This window comes from Capra hircus, chromosome 7 (genome assembly GCF_001704415.2).
Source record: "Capra hircus breed San Clemente chromosome 7, ASM170441v1, whole genome shotgun sequence".
Taxonomy (NCBI): domain Eukaryota; kingdom Metazoa; phylum Chordata; class Mammalia; order Artiodactyla; family Bovidae; genus Capra; species Capra hircus.
In genome coordinates this window covers 38589970-38607640 of record NC_030814.1, presented here as the reverse complement: position 1 = coordinate 38607640, position 17671 = coordinate 38589970, and the positions used below count along the sequence as shown (strand labels likewise).

General features: G+C 37.2%; 1 protein-coding gene across 1 annotated transcript; it reads right to left on the bottom strand.

Annotated features, from left to right (window-relative positions):
* Positions 519-16250, bottom strand: SLU7 (SLU7 homolog, splicing factor). The gene is made up of 16 exons (XM_005683250.3): positions 16126-16250; positions 13745-13928; positions 12771-12924; positions 12383-12463; positions 11920-12084; positions 10045-10113; positions 6797-6844; positions 6473-6604; positions 6122-6219; positions 5897-5964; positions 5621-5760; positions 4713-4874; positions 3156-3260; positions 2932-3003; positions 2702-2818; positions 519-2117 (listed from the first exon to the last, which is right to left on the bottom strand). Exons 2-16 carry the CDS (start codon positions 13912-13914, stop codon positions 1938-1940), a joined length of 1761 nt encoding a protein of 586 aa, XP_005683307.1. The 5' UTR covers positions 13915-13928; positions 16126-16250; the 3' UTR covers positions 519-1937.

The following is a 17671-nucleotide window of genomic DNA, read 5'->3' as shown; positions in this document are numbered from 1 at the left end:
GCCTTCCTGGTCCAAAAATCTGGGCCTTAAATGTTAGAGAAAGGAATAGGCTTTAGAGTCAAAGACTTTGGTTTATGTCCTGACCCCAACCTTCTACTGTTAGGACCTGAGCAAGCTACCTGGACTCAATGAGTCCCTATGCTTACTGTGAAATACGCATATCATCCTATTACTCACCCCATGAAAGTCTTCTGAGGGATAACATATGCAAACTATAGCACATAGTTCCAGCACTCAAGTCATCTATAACTGAGATAATAAAATTAAAGCTTGTATCTTGAGTAATGTTCTAGATGTTACCTTTTATCCAAAAGGAAACAGAAATGACATGATTTCAGATATTATAGATTTCTAAAATCAGCTTAAATTAGGTTTCACAGAAGAAAACAGAAGCCACAAAATGTTAGGTAACACATTTTTTTGAGTTAAAGTGTCCTGAAATTTTCTAATTCAAATGTGCAGAAGCTAACTCAGCCTTCTTGCCAAATATTTGAAATAATGCTGCAAACTACTCACAGTTAAATATTTCCAATTACATATCTTTATTAACAAAAGATAAATAAAATACAAAGTAGACACTAATATCAGATTTTATGTTGAACCATCCTATGTTAAGGTAGGAATATGAAAACAAAAATTTTTGACATTCTTAAAGTAGGTAAGAATTAGGTCTGTTTGCATCACTGTTTCATACTGGCCTGAATTTAGATGCAATGTATATCCACAGTACTTGACAATTTGATTTAGTTACTTTCCCATCAGCAGTATTTCTGAGATGTTAACTTAACGCAATATTCTAGTGGGTTTTGGTAGTTCAGAAAAGCCAGTGAACTGTTAAAAGTCAATGTACTCATGTCAGGGGTTTTAAACAGGCTGTTTTCACCCATCCCACTCTGTCAGCACTATCTTCCCAATGTTATTAGAAGCAGCTTAAAAATCATGTCATTCTCAAATACTAATAGCCCTACAGGCTATACTTGTAATATTCTGAAGAAACATTCAACTTCAGGTTTCACTTTTTGCAAATTTTACTGAGACACACCTGCTGGCTATAAAGATTAGGTACAACAGATACTCTACAATCTTTAAAAAATCTAATATTCATGACTGTTATATAAAGGCAATCACAATTAAAATAGCAATTAGTATCACAAACCATATTCTCTGTGACAAAGGAGAGGATTTCAGTGTCTGAATACTCCTGTCCAGCCTGGTAAGACCTAGGACTTATCAGTCAACACTGACTCAGGGTGAAAAACTTTTTTCCCCATTCAAAGGCTAACACAATTAGTTCTGAGTATAAGATACAAGGAAATGTTTTGAAAATCAAAATTTTATAACCAAGGGGGAAACAGAATTGTTACTACACAGACTGACATCAGGGATAGTTATTCACACGTTCTACAGATTTCCTTCCAGTAACCCAAAGCTCAAGGTAGGTTATCAGTTTCAGATCAGAAAAATCTGAGAAGGCAAAAAGAAATGATTATTAAATGACTACAGTTATAGTTACTATTAATTTAAAAAAAATGAAGCCCTTGTTTCAAGAAAGAGTAATTAACTGCCTTCACAATGAGTCCTAACACTAGATAAAGGGCCATAAAAATTGAGGAAATAAAGTTTGAAACAATAAATAAATGTTGAGAAGATATTCATGATAGGTGGAGAACTAAGATCTTTTCCCAATCACTAATATAAAATCGGAAATAAAATCTTAATCTGCACTTAATGAACCACTTTATTTCTTCTTTGTTCTTCACCGTGTAAAGGAATGAATTTACTATGAGACTTCTGGATACTTTATTAAAGTCGGGCAGTCTCCTTGCTTCCTGACTTTAATGAGAATAGATACAGATTTTTCCATCAATAATCAACAGTGAGAATCTAAAAGAATGTATAAGCAGAGTCTATCTTGTGTCAGCGTCAGTGACGAGTTACTACTGTCCGAGGAAGGAGGCCATGGGGTCATCTGGCCTCTGACGTTTCATTCTGTAGGCCTCCATTTCCTCTTCAGTGGGTTCCCGAGTTTCATATATGCTGTTGTAAGGTCGCTTCCTCTCATCAATCTGCATGATCTCCTTGACGTGAAGAAGACGGGCCTCCTCTGCATTCAGTGCCTATAGTGAGAACAAATACATGAGTACCATGGCTCTGAGTCAGATCCCTTTCGTTCAGAAGTGGCAGAGTACTAAAAGACCCCACACTGACTATGAATTGTTACATCAAAATCCTAGATTGCCTCTGCTTGGGAGTCAGCTCTATCGCTGTCAAGCTACAACTAATTATTATTTGGCTCAAAAATTTTCACAGAGCACAAAACATCCTATGACATTTTCAATGTTAAAGAAATTTTATTTAACAACAAAAACTGAATGAGATTCATTTTACTGACAGAAGCCGGCAACTGATGCTTTTGGTGAAGAACACAATTCTGACTTTTCCCAAGACTTGCTGAAGCTTACAATTATAGAGTTAGATGGCAATTCTCTCTGGGGAACAACTCGCAGGCAATATGGAGACACACAAAATCTCCATTTGTATTCTGGACCTGACAGGTGACCCAAGCAAATCACCCAGTTTTCGAGTTTGTTTGCTCATTTTTAAAATGAGCTTGGGAATAAGATAAGATAATTTTCTAAGATTCCTACAAATAAAGACGACTGTGGTCACTTTTACTATTTATTTAGCCTTCACAATGTACCTTTTTCAATTTTTCATGTTTCTTTTCTTCATCATCACTCTCTGAACTGCTCTTTCGATGCTTCCTCTTCTTCTTCTTCTTTTTCTTTTTCTCCTCTTTTAGTTTTTCCTGATGCATCTGATACAGAGCATTTACATATTGTGTTATTAATGCAAAACCAAAGTTCTAGGGCAAGTTTTAAAGTCTTCCCTTTAAGACTTAAAAATTCAGGACAACTGAATTGGACATACCTCCATGAGGGTTTGAGGTTTTTTCACAGATTCTTCTCCAGTTGAATCATTTATAATACATTCCTCTGAATTCTGTGGAAAAATATATATAATCTAACTTGAGTATCATAGCTACCAATCATCCAAGAAAAAGTTAAAATTTGAAACATAAAAATATATGTTTCATACAGATGTTTGACCTAAGAGCTTTGGCTGTTTTTACTAACTAGAGGACAATTACTTACAGCAATCTCCTTCCCAGCTTCTCCAGTACAATAGGAATACTTGAAAAAAGAGTGACAGCATTTGTATCCCCATCGGCCTTCTTTCCAGTAAGATCCCCAGATATGCTGCAGAGAGAGAGAGAGGTTTCTTAAAAAGGAGCCTGAAACTAAGGTTTCTCATATACTGTTTTCCTTTGTAAAAAAATCCTATCTTTAATTAATCGTATTATTTTCAAAAAACTGAAGTATAGTTGATTTACCATGTTGTGTTAGTTTCAGGTGTACAGCACAGAATATATACATATATATATATTTTTTCTCTTTCCGATTCTTTTCTCTCATGCTGCTGCTGCTGCTAAGACACCTCAGTCGTGTCCGACTCCGTGTGACCCCACAGACGGCAGTCCACCAGGCTCCCCCATCCCTGGGATTCTCCAGGCAAGAACACTGGATTGGTTTGCCATTTCCTTCTCCATAGGTTATTAAAACATATTGAGTATAGTCCCCTGTGCTATACAGTAGGTCCTTGTGGGGTTAGTCTCACATGCTGGTGATAAACAGTGAAAATTAAAGGGACTCCAGTGTTAGCTAACAGGGTGAGTGTGTGGTTACAATGATCTTACATTCTATTCTCATTCTCCCCACCAAATTAAAAAAATTAGGCTACCTGGCTTCTCTTTAAAAATTCAGAAGGATTGGGAAATTCTAGGCACATTCACACTTGTCAGTAACTGCCTGTTGCTGACCAGTGGATGCTCCTTTTAGACAGGGCTCGTGTTCTCTAGTTTGTAAAATCTGCCTGGCTCATTTCACTCATACATGATTACTGGCCTGGCTCTTATTAGGTAGCTAGGTTTTTGACTCTTACTTAGAAAGACAAGTGTAGTTTGGGTACTATAAAAGCACAGCAAATTAAATAAGCTTTATCATGTATGTGATACAATATGCAATATGACATAAACTTTGTCATCTGTGAAGTGTCTCTGTCAAAATATTTAACTTATATCAAGCCTTTGTATCTGAATTCCTGTTTATAGAAAATACAGGGAATAAAGCAACAGTATTACACTAAAAATTAATTAAGACACAGGTGAATGACAAAGAAGATGTGGTATACAACAGAATACTACTCAGCCATAAAAAAGAAAATTTTACCATTTGCAGCAACATGGATGGACTTGAAGGGGCATTATGCTTAGCGAAATAAGTCAAAGACTTATATGATATCACTTACATGTGGAATCTAAACAAATACAACAAACTAGTGAATACAGAAAAAAAGCAGCAGACTCACAGATCAAACTAGTGGTTAACAATGGAGAGGAGGGGAGAGGCAGCACAGGGATGGGAGGGTGGAAGGTACACATTACTGGGTTAAGACAGGCTACCAGGATGCACTGTATAATGCAGGGAATACAGCCAGTATTTTGTAAAAACTGTAAATGGAATATAACCTTTAAAAATTGTTATAAGAAAGTTAAAATACAAAAAACCAAAACACAATGACTTACTAATGAAAACTATAATCCAGATAAAAATGCTAACAAGGACACAATATAATTCTAGTTCAACACATACTGTGTGATTGTTGATCTTCACATCTTCCTCGTACTTGGAGCAGGCAACAGCCCGCTCCTGTCCTTTGATGACTGTCCCATGTCTTGAGTACTCCACATAGTCTTCAGTCTGAGCTAAAAGCAATTCTGCTGGAGGAGCATCCAAGTGTTCTTGACCACCGTACTAAAAGGACATTGATCATTATTAAATATATTTTACAAAGATTTGCATTCAAATCTCTACTGAGGGGTTTATTTCCAATCACAAAGATTAGAGGACTATTCTTTATGGGCTTTGTTATATAAAACACAGTGAAAAAAAAAGCCACCAAACTTTCATAGGCAAATAAGAGATGTCTCAATTGCTATTCATCTGTTGAGTGTGGTGGATTATAAAAGGCTCATATGAAATTCCCCTTATCCTGTGTGCATGCCCCCATTTGCCACATGATTTTGGTGCTTCATCCCTTGGATCTGGGCCTGGCCATGCTACTTGTTCTGGCCCCTGGAATAGTGGCAAATATGATGTAAGCAAAGACCTGAAAAACACTTGTGCACCAGGGCACACTTTGTTGCTAATCTCTGGTATCCTGAGAATGTCACGTAAAAAAGCTGGGCTAGCCTATCAGAGGATGAGAACCCACGTGGGGTAGAGGTGAGGCCTCCTTGGGACAGAGGAGACCTGCTACCTGCTGGAAACCAAAGGGAGGCCATTCTAGATCATCTGGTTTCAGATATGCAGGCTCAGAACAGGAGACGCAGCTGACGTACAAAACAGTGAGAAAGAATAAATGCCTATTCAAACTATTAGGTTTGAGGTGGCTTGTTTTGCTGTAAAAGCTCACTGATATAGTTATACTGATACTGTATACCAATTGCACCTAATCCCGATGGATTAAAACGGATTGTGTGTCGTTTGGTCATAATTACCTTTTCCAGGATGCTTTCTTTCTGCTGTTCTTTGAAGTCTTCTTTCTTGACTTTGAAGGACTTATACAATAGCTCTAGTTTTGTAGGATCTGCCTGTAGATGCACTTCAGACCCTTTGTCATAGGCTTCCCAAGCAAACACTAGGGTAATTAAAACCATCGTAATGAGTTGTCAGCTACACTGTTTTCGGGCTTCTTGAAAAACAAGCTTTAAAAAAATGCCCCCAAATTTCTTATGAGCCGACATCAAATACCTTGACATAGAAGAAACACTTACATTGTGTCTGGGCCATTGATATGGTATCACCTGTGTATCTAACGAAGTTATCCCCTGCGTAGCTGACTCTGTTTAAAACAAAAAACAAAAAAAAACTGTTTCAGAGATTAAGGAAATTTTTTTCTGACCCAACCATAGATGATACCCATTTTAATTCAGATTGCATTTTATTAATAAAAACTCCTTCCCCTACCCTGAAATCTTTACAGTGAACTTGCTACTTACTCATCTGGATTCTTTCCAGCATTCGCATACGGATTCTCTCTCATTGCTCTAGTTTTGGGGTCATAGTAAGCAGAATTTGGATCTAAATTCCGCAAATACTAGAAAGAAAAAAATGTTTTAAGACAGTGTTAATGTTTACTTTCATCAAAGATTTTAGGAGACTAGTAGGAGGTGAGTGAGCGAGTGTGTGTGTGAGCGGGCACAGGTCTGGGGGTACAGCTGAAGAGTAATATACTTTGGAATGACTGAGTATATTACCCATATACTATCCAGATACCATGTGAGCAGACAAAATTTAGGTTGGGAAGACAAATGTTTTCTGAATATGTATGTTAAGTTGGCAAGGCTTACTTTTGCAATATCTTCTCGAATCCTGAGATTCCGGACAGTAATTCGTCTCTTAGAGTCAAAATTCTGTCCAGGCATGTCAATATCATCTGCATATTTATCTTCATCCTCATCTTCACTGTTATGATCTTTTTCCTGAAAGAGGAAAAGAGAAGGGGAAAAAATTTTTAAGAAAAAAAGAGCAGCATCTAGCTCTTATTTCCCTTTAACCCAACCCTTACTCCCTGTGTTCTTTAATCCTATTATTATTATCATGAGTTATTACTAACATTAGACATCAGAAATTTAAGTCTTAATGTATACCCTGATAGGACCTGTATGTATTACCGTCTGAGAATTTGGTTCCTCTTCTCCCCACTGATGCTTTGGAGAATTCTATGCCACAAAAGAAGAAAATGAATTTGTGATTTTATTATACTGAATCAAATGATTATTTAACACTTTCAAAAACATAATTAAAATAATAAATTTAACTGAACAAATTCTAATATTTCTCACCTGTAGTGAGCACATAAGTTTTAAATACAAGTATGTCACTGAGAATAATTTTATCAGACTGTCTACAAATCCAAAATGTTCATTGATGATAGGATTATAATCACAAATATGTAACAGAAAGATTAAGTTGATCAATATACCTAATAAATATTCATTTCATACATGTTTATCTTCAGACATAACATTTTTGTTAAATTTCACTGTTTTTCTATGAAGGCCAAAAAGGAGTTACCAGGATCATGTAATAAGTATCTTTAGAGCCAAAACAGCCTTTGTAAAATTTCGGCAATGAAGAAATCTACTTAGATGACAACATACTATGATTTGAAGAGTTGTGAACTCCATGCCTCAAAGACACCCTTTCTTAATTAGCAGTTGGTCAGTATATTCTCTAACTCCACAAAATGCCTGGAACAAAGTGCTCAGTATTTTATTATGCGCCTTTAAAAGGCTTCACATCTTACAGCTCAGTAGGCAGATGTGGAAATATGTATGTATAAAAATATATATATAGTATATTGGTGGAAGCAAAAATTTTAGTATAGCTTTTTAAAATGCTTGCCAAGTGATAAGTCATCAGATTTTATATATACATATCCAGTGCATCAACAATTTCACTTTTAGGAATTTATTATAAAGAAATTAGTATGTGTATTACATAAAGATGCATATATTATGTAAGACTCTAATGTGTACTACCTTACAGATAACTGGGAAAAAAATAAATCAACAAGAGATGAATGGTTATATAATTTACTGCACTCAATAAACACTGAACAACCATTAAAGTGATTTGTCCAGGTGCAGAAAAATATTCATATGTATACTCTGGGCTCCCTAGTGGGTGAGATGGTAAAGAATCTGCCTGTAATGCAGGAGACCCAGGTTCCATCACTGGGTTGGGAAGATCCCCTAGAGAAGGGAATGGCTACCCACTCCAGTGCTCCTGTTTGGAGAATTCCATGGACAGAGGAGCCTAGTGGGTTTCAGTACTTTAGGTCGCAAAGAGTCAGCCACAACTGAGTGACTAACATTTTCACTTTTCTTCTTACTTTTCATACTTTGCTACCTTTTTTTTGTTTGGGAAAAAAAGAGAGGCAAAGATGGGAATTAGATTATATGTTTGTATTTGTTTGTATTTACACAAGAAACTATGAAAGGATCTGTAAGAAAAATAAAAAAGATTATGGGGTGTGAGGTTTAGAGATAGGATGGACTGAGGCAGGAGTGGGAGACTTTTTACTGCACATATGTCTTAAATTATTTTGTTTATTGAACCATGTGAATTTATATAAAAATAAATGTTATAGGTCTACAATTAAGGATATAGAAAACAAGTCCTCATTGTACTGTATATTATTTAACTGAAAAAGTAGATGATAAACGAGAATGTAAAGATGAATCCATTTAAAAAACATGTTGTATGACAATCATACACATACATGGATATATGTGAGGGAGTGGACTGGGACACTAAAAGACCTACTTTAAAATGTTAATGGTTAACATAAGGAATATTTTTCCTCTTTATAATTTACTATATATTTTTTCTGAGTATGTGTTACTTTCAAAATTGGAAATTTTTTTTAAGAATTTTTTTGAGTTCTTGCAAGTTGCTAGTTCAACAAAGGATATTTATATTGCTAAATCTATACAGTAGACACAGTCCTACTGTATGTAGTTAATCTTCACATCCAAAACTCAGCAGTCCCTTACAAACATTTAAGTATGCTTACTAGGAAAATAAATTATAATATGTTTACAAGAAACAACAGAGAACATGTTAGAAAAACAATAAAAAAAGCCCTCTTCTTTCTTCCAGAGTTGGTAATGCTTAACAATCACAACACTAGCTACTAATTACCAAGTGTTTACAGTGTGATATGTATGCTAAGCCTTGTGTGTGTGTGTGTTGGGGTCGGGGGTGGGTAGGCATTTTTCTCTCTGCTTTAGAGATGATAAACTGAGGCTCAGAGAAGCAAATTAATTTTTCCAGGACGATCTTGCTAGCTAGGGGCACAGCTGGATTTTAACATCATCTCTCTGTTAACCTGTGCTTTGAACCTGCCTCTGTGACTGCTCACTTGGTGATTAACTTACCTAGTTCTCTTTGCTTTGTAATTATACTTGCTAAGGGTCCCTTTCTAGAGAAGAAAATGGCAACCCACTCCAGTACTCTTGCCTGGAAAATGCCATGGACGGAGGAGCCTGGTAGGCTACAGTCCATGGGGTTGCAAAGAGTTGGACATGACTGAGTGACTTCACTTATTAAGGGTCCCTTTTAGAAATTTAAACTTGACAACTCGAAAATGTTTTTTACTTACACCATAAATTTGTTAAAAACAAACTTTCACAACTCTAATAAGCATAACTTAACTATTAAATTGACTGACTTGGGAAAAAAAAATAGGAAAAACCCTGTCTGCAATATATCTTTTTTTTTTAGTTTGAGAATTCTTTTTGCCTTACATGTTCAAAGTGTAGGAAATGCTAAAATAAATAAAAAGAAAAATCCACTAATTCTACACTAAATGAGAACTAGTGTTTTAATCTCTATATTAAATGAGAACTAGTGTTCTAGTCGTCTTCCCTATGAGGTAATATGATATTTTACATGTGTCATTAAAATATGTGTTATCCAGTGTTGTTACTAAGCTTTGATGAAAGCCATTTTAAGAGCTATGCAACATTCTCTCATGCAGAGCAAGGATAGCTCACTTCACTAATTCCTTATTAAACTAGTTTCAATTTCTTAGTGTTGTAAAAAGTGCTGAAGTGAACATTTTTGTGCAAAATGATTTTTCTGAATACTAGAAAATTTTTAGGATGGACAGATCTACTAATTTAATTCCAGAAAAGGTATATAAATGTTTTATGGCAATATTCTCTCCAAAATGACTGCATCAATTTATAGTCCCTTGAACCTTTAATGTGTCAATTTTACTCTTTCCTCTTGATAGCACTTCCCTCTCTCAAATTTCTTCTAACTGGAGAGAGATAAAATGAATTTTTGTGTCAATCTTCATTTTTTGTTTACTAAGAGTTTGAAATTTTTTAATGATCAATTTATTACTTACAGCCTGTTCCACTAATTTTCCTGAGGCTAATTCTTCTTGGAGTTTTTGGGCTTTCAGTGTTCGTTTTGCCTAAGGAGAAAGAAACATTTGAAATTCACTTTCAATATTCAAATGAACATTTACTTTTTAAAATATATTTATCTTCATTTATTTATTTGGCTGTATTGAGTCTTAATTGTGGCATGCAAACCCTTAATTGTAGCATGTGAGATCTAGTTCCCTGACAAGGTAATGAACCCCAGCACCCACCCAGCATTGGGAGTATAGAGTTCTGGCCATGGACCACCAGGAAGTCCCATTAAATGAAGATTTAATTTTTATATCAATAAAACACATAAGTTTACTGTTTTCAGAAAAGGTCACTGGACAAGGTTGTCTTGTAGCTCTAGACCTCTGGCTCCTGAAGAACACGAGTTCAGGGAAATTCCCTGGTAGTCAAATGGTTAGGACTCTGTGCTTTCACTGCCAAGGACACAGGTTTGATCCCTGGTTGGGGAACTAAGATTTCACAAGCTACATGGGGCAGCCAAAAAAGAAACAAAAAATGCCCCAAACTACTCAGTGCTGTAGTGGCCTAAAAAAGGATGTATGTACGTACATATGCAACTGTTTCACTTTGTTATATAGCAGAAACTAATATAATACTATAAAGCAACAATATCAAAATAAAAATTAATTTAAAAAACCAGATGAATGAATAAAGATGATGTGGTACACAATGGACTACTACTTAGCTATAAAAAGGAGTGAAATTTTGTCATTTGCAGCAACATGGATGGACTTGGAGGGCATTATACTAAATGAAACTGGTCAGAGAAAGACAAGTACTGTGTGGAATCTAAAAAATACAACAAACTACTGAATAAAACAAGAAAGAAACAGATTCATAGATAACAGAGAACAAACTAGTGGTTACCAATTGGTAGAAGAAAAGGGGAGGGGCAATAGCAGGTAGGAGATTAATAAAAGGGGGTTTATTATGGGATTATATGAAATCATGTGTGTGAGACTTTTGAAAATTGTAAAGCACTGTAGAATTTAAAGAATCTTTCATTTAATAAAAAATAAATTAAAAAAAAAACCCCAATGAAAATGAGTCAGATCCAATTGGCCATATTTAAGTAAGAGTTATAAAGTCCTGTTTGAGTCAGGCATTAATATAAACTAAGCTAGACAGCACCAGGGATAAACTGCAGAGAGCAAGCTTTGCTGACAAGGTGCCACTTGACTCCAGATGACTGACTCTTTCCGGGTGGCCCAGGATTACCACATATTTCACTGTTCGAGAAAAGATAAAATTCAGATTTTATTAAAATGTGAAATCCCACGGTCTTACATGTTAACTATACTTTAAAAAAAAAAAAAAAACACAAAACCAGAAAACAGCAGTGACTATGGTTTTTAAAAAAATGGGAGTGAGTAGGTGAAATCGTAACAGAAAAAACTGAGGTTAAATTAAAATAAAATTCAGTTTCCTGAAAGGAGTTATCCTATTCTTCTTTCCCCACCCTCAAATGCTGTGTGAGACACCTATAAAACAGGCCCATAGGCAAGATACAGTCTGGGAGCCAAGAGTTTATATAACCTCAGGAAGCCAAAAGTTTTGAACACTAATCTATTCTCATGCTTCCAGTATTTCCTGCAAACTAAATCAAGGAGTAATGGACAATATGAGAATAAAGTAGAAAGAAACTGCTGCCAAATAGGGTTAGTATATACTGTTTATTTCACTATTCAACTAGGCTTACTACTACTACGATAAAAGTGCAATCATTTTTATACTGCATAAAGACAAAAAACAGACTTGCTACACTAGAGATATACCAAAATATTACATTCTTTAAGGATAGCAGGAAAGCAGTGAACTGTGCTTACCAGGTCAACTTTGGCATACTCTTCTACAATTTTCATGTGTTCTTCTGGATTGTAGCCATTCCACCGATCCCTCTTCCCATCGTAGTCAAACATCAGCTGAGGCTGGACATGTTCATCTGGAGCTATATTAGTCCCCGTAAATTTTGCTCCAACTCGCCTAGGTCTCTGGAAAACAGAGTAGGATTAAATTTTTCCCCTAAGTATCCGAAGCCATGAGGAAAATTTCATATAACCTTTACAGAGCAGTGTGAACACACCATGGGACTTTATGGTTTATTCAATTATCAGTTAGTCCTCCTGCAAAAAATTTTGACAGTGCTGAACTAATTTCATCCAAGTTAATGTTTTCATTTAACTTGTACCTAAATATAGGTAATTTAATAAACAGAATTAAGTTCTCTGACACAAATAAAGAAAGAGACTCTCTGACAGCAGTTTCCAAAATTCCCAAAGGTGCGCCTACCTCAAAACAGTCTTTCTTTTTGTGTGTCATGGCTCCACAGTTTTCACACGCTCCTTTTCGGTATTTAGTGGTTATGGAATTCTATAAGCGGATATAAAGAAAAACAAAGAACATTTTTATTTATTTAGGTAAGTTAAAAAATAACTTTGGCTCTCATTACTGTATTGTCTAATGAAAAGACTTATTTGTTAAGAGGAAAACCAATTATAAATGAGAAAGCTTAAAGACTTTAGCAATATCAAATTTATAAAATATAGAAACTAAAGTAGTATGTATTGTGAATTTTAATACCAGATAAAAGGTCATGTAGTATCACATTAGAGGTTCTTAGTCTAAGTTCTTAAAAAATCTCCATTTCCACACACATATAGACAGGTTGCATACCTACCTCTTTTACACCCCTCTTGTACCATTCTCCTGATGAGCTGTACTGCTTTTGTTTCTCTGGCTGTGGTCTCTGGTGCTTTAAAGTAGGCCTTTTTGATGGGTCAATATACCATGGCACTGAAGAAATATACTGAGGAATATGAGGATTGATGTCTCTGTAAAAAAAAACATTTTCTTTTTTAAAGTTGTAGAATGTAAGGATAGAGATATTGCAGTGGGAGGGGGAGACAGAATATACTTGTTATCACTATAAAAAAAAAAGTTAAAAATAAAATATATTAGAGTGAAAAAATTTTAGAGAAACTAAAAATAGTCATGTAACTAAAGATGTTGAAGAGATGAAGGAAGATAGGGATATATGTTAGTGAGATTAATCTTTTATCAGAACAAGAAGTTAATTAATAATGTCGAGTTGATTATAATAGTATAGGTATGTTATTTAGAGATTCAGAGGTATCAACCAGAAAACTCAAAATAGATCGACAAATTCAGTCCTCGCTTGGTGTCTGAGAGGGACTGGTTCCAGGACCTGCCTCAGATACCAAAACCTGTGGAAGCTCGGATACCTAAACCTGTGGAGGCTCAAGTTGCACAGCTGGGCCTCTGTACCTATGGTTCGGAGTCTGAAGATTCAACCAGTGGCAGATCATGTGGCACTGCATGTACTTACTGAGAAAAATATGAGCATAAGTGGACCAACACAGTTCAAATCTGTGTTGTTCAAGGTCAGCTGTAGTCACTTGTGTACAGTAGGACAGGGAGTGGGAAGAACTAAAAAGGACTATCATTACAAGTCCTTTGTTATTATTTATTAAACGTTATACATATGAGTTTGATACAATAAGTGAAAACAAACATGATGGAAACGGTAAAGATGGTTTCTTGTCAAAGTAAAGGATGAGAAATAGGTAAACTAAGTAGACATGAATTTGAATTCTGAATGAACAGATCTTGCAAAAAAAATTAAGTACTTACTTTCCTTCTTCATCAACTTCTGCAGGGGCATTACCCAATTTTCGCTGTTCTTCTAGCTCCTTCTTCTTTCTCCAGTCCTCTCTAGTCATCTTCTTTGGTTCCTCCAAACTCATTTCTTTGGATCCCGACAAGGGGGCTGCATTAGCTGCATCCACAGCTGCAGCTGACATGGTTATCTAACCTCCTGCATGAAAAGGAAGAGATATCTATTAGAATAAACTAGGCCTTTCTGAATTCACCAGAGAAACTATCAAAAGTACACCCTAATAACACATACTGTGGGTTATATAGAATGTTTCATATGTTCTTTTTCTTTCATAGCATCTGTAAGGGAAAGGTCTCTTTCTCCTCCACTAACGTCTTTATATGCTGTTGCAGTTGTGTTTTCAACTCTAATTGGTTAAGTGGAGAGAGACATGCACATGCATTTAAAATTTCATGAGACTCATTCTTTCATGTATATACTCCTGATTTCCTCTCTACATATGTGTCTCAAACTTTTCTACCACACTAATCCTTCTTGAGTACACAGGGTCTTATCTCTGTTCCTCTTAAAAGCTGGATGCTTTAAGATCACCTATATTCATTATCTCTATTTCCACATTATCTGCTGCCCTTCTCAATCATTTCCCTCCCTGCTCCAAAGATACCTCTAAGTTAGCAATGTGCTAAGTCCTCTGGACATTTTTCAGTTCTGTTCCTCCCCCTTTTGATATATTCTTATCCTTTGGCTGATGTGACACCATATTTCCTTGGTTTTTTCTTTTGTACCCCTTTCACTGCTCCTCCTGTATCCTTCATAAGTTCCTCCATTTCTGCCCAGTTACTGAATTTTGGATTCCACAAGGCTCAATTCTTCATCACTCTAAACTCCACCAGAAGACAAGCTCATCTGTTTCCAAGGTTTCAATAGCCATGATATACAACTGTTGGCTCTCCAATTTATTTCTCTACTTCAGACCTTTTTTCTGAGCTTCAGATAAATACAGTCCAATTGCTTACTTCAAAGTACCTCCACTTAGATGTCTCAAAGAAACCTGAACTCAATTAGTCTTAATTCAAATTCATAATCTTCTCTATGAAATCTAATCTTCCACTGTTCCCTCTCCTGATGAAAGATACCACCATCCATTCCTTTTCAGAAGTGTTCCAGCTAATTCCCATACCTATTTCATCACGAAGTAGTTATTTTCACTTTTTGAATATCACTCGAATTCATCTCAGTTCAGTTCAGTTGCTCAGTCATGTACAACTCTTTGCAACCCCATGTATCGCAGCACGCCAGGCCTCCCTGTCCATCACCAACTCCCGGAGTTCACTCAGACTCACGTCCATCAAGTCAGTGATGCCATCCAGCCATCTCATCCTCTGTCATCCCCTTCTCCTCCTGCCCCCAGCATCAGAGTCTTTTCCAATAAGTCAACTCTTCGCATGAGGTGGCCAAAATACTGGAGTTTCAGCTTCAGCATCATTCCCTTCAAAGAAATCCCAGGGCTGATCTCCTTCAGAATGGACTGGCTGGATCTCCTTGCAGTCCAAGGGACTCTCAAGAGTCTTCTCCAACATCACAGTTCAAAAGCATCAATTCTTCAGTGCTCAGCTTTCTTCACAGTCGAACTCTCACATTAATACATGACCACTGGAGAAACCATAGCCTTGACTAGAGGGACCTTTGTTGGCAAAGTAATGTCTCTGCTTTTCAATATGCTATCTAGAATTCATCTCCTTCTATCAATAATCTGAGTGTATTACTCTTCCCTACTAGTCTCTTCTGATTCCTGCCAATCAGTTCTCCACACTGCAGTGTTATTTTTTCAAACACAGATTTGGTCATATCTTGTCCCACTACCCAAACTGAAAACCCTCAAATGAAACGCTGTCCAAGAGAAACCACCAGCCCTATATGTCATTTTAAATATTCCATACACATATTAAAAAAGCAAAAAGAAACAGATAAAATTACTTTTTGCAATATTTTGTCTAATTACCAACACATTTTCATTTCAACATAGGAAAAAATAAACTAAAAAAAAATAAATAAAATAAAAATTCTTTAAAATCTGATACGGATTTTACATGTATTCAGATTGGCCAACATTTCACGTGCTTAAGAATTACAAGCACAGTTCAGGTCCAATAGCACCTTATAATTCTTACTTTAAAAACCACTGAAGACACAGTCCTGGTCTGACTGGGCACAAGTACCACTTCTGAGGCCTAGGACAGCTGCTTCCTTGGTTCTCGGTCCCCGTTCCCTTCTCAACCTTGCGTTCATCAATCCCGTGAGGATATTCCTAAGAATTAGGAGCCTCTGGCTCGCTTCCCCGAGTTCTCCACCTTCACCCTCCTCCTCGTTCCAAGTTCTCACAAGATTTCCTTACCCGGTCCCACCGCTGCAGACCGTAGCACAGCTCGACAGGAATGAAGACGATCGCCAATGTTTACTTCCGGACTTCCTCCCTCTCCCGGCAGCCACTGCGGCACTTTCCGGGCGACCCACACATGCTCACTTGGGCCTCGGGCGGGGCGGCGGGGCGGCGGGGCGGCGGGGCGGCGGGGCGGCGGGGCGGCGGGGCGGCGGGGCGGCGGGGCGGCGGGGCGGCGGGGCGGCGGGGCGGCGGGGCGGCGGGGCGGCGGGGCGGCGGGGCGGCGGGGCGGCGGGGCGGCGGGGGCGGGGGCCCCAAGCGAAACTGGCCTCGCGAGATCTCGATCTGTTCCTATAGCTCTACGGTAGGTCAGTAGAATGGGTTAGGTTTGAGCAGCTGTTTTTCTGCTCCGTAGTTTTCATCTCTTTTAGACTCGACGAATATTACGACGTAAAGCAAAACAAAACAAATTTCATACGGAGAACAGACAATAGCGTAAGCATCGCTGGAGCGCTACGACGTGCGTGAAGTTAAAACAGTTAAAATCACTATTAATTAGTAGCCAGGTTGTGTAACACGCTGGGGACAAAGTAAACACAAAATTGTCTTCCTCTCCTCGAATTTACATCATATAGAGTGAGAAAGACGGAATTATTTAAGTAATTTACAGTTCTAGAAAGCCGCTATGAAGGGTGTACTAGGTGCTTTGAAGACATGGGGCAATTCAGCAATTGTGACACCTCGCCCCTGATGTTGATACTGTGTTTTACCATTAGGGAAAAAAACGATTTTCATTGTGGAAAAACAATGTCATAGATATCTCAACCTTTCTTTAAAGAATAATATGTAATAAAATACTGGAAAGTAATAATTTTGGAGTACAGTTACCCCGCCCCCCCCCCCCCCCCCCTTTAAATCCTATCTGTTCTGGTAACGTTTTATTTTTCAAAACAATATGTGTTTCTTTCAGATATCAAAATGACATCTTTGCCTCTAAGAGAATCTCATCATACTCTTATTAAGAATTTTTAGTGCATAGAGCATAGCAATGTAAGTATTAGTTTTGATTTTACAGGGCAAAAGTTGAAGGAATGGAAATTGTCAGAAAATAGTCTGAAAGTGAGTAGTCTATGAATCACTCACACTTAATTTTTATCTCCTTAATACAATTCCTGAAATTTGTTTGAAAGTGTTAAGGTCTGTTTAGTTAAAACTACCAGGCACAAGTCAGGGAATACATCTCCCAGTGGAATTATGGAATGTGCTGGACAACAGGGAAGAACTGTTTGTAAGGTTCAGATTCCCCCTGGAGGATTCTAAGGAGGATCTGAGCAGCAGGGATCAGTTCTGGATGGGATGGCTGTTTGATAAACTGGGAACAATTAGGATCTTGGTGCGGTTGTAAAGTGAGGGTAGTTTAGCAATTTGGATATCACCAGTAACAGTCTGGAGAAGGCAATGGCACTCCAGTACTCTTGCCTGGAAAATGCCATGGATGGAGGAGCCTGGTTGGCTGCAGTCCATGGGGTCACTAAGAGTTGGACACGACTGAGTGACTTCA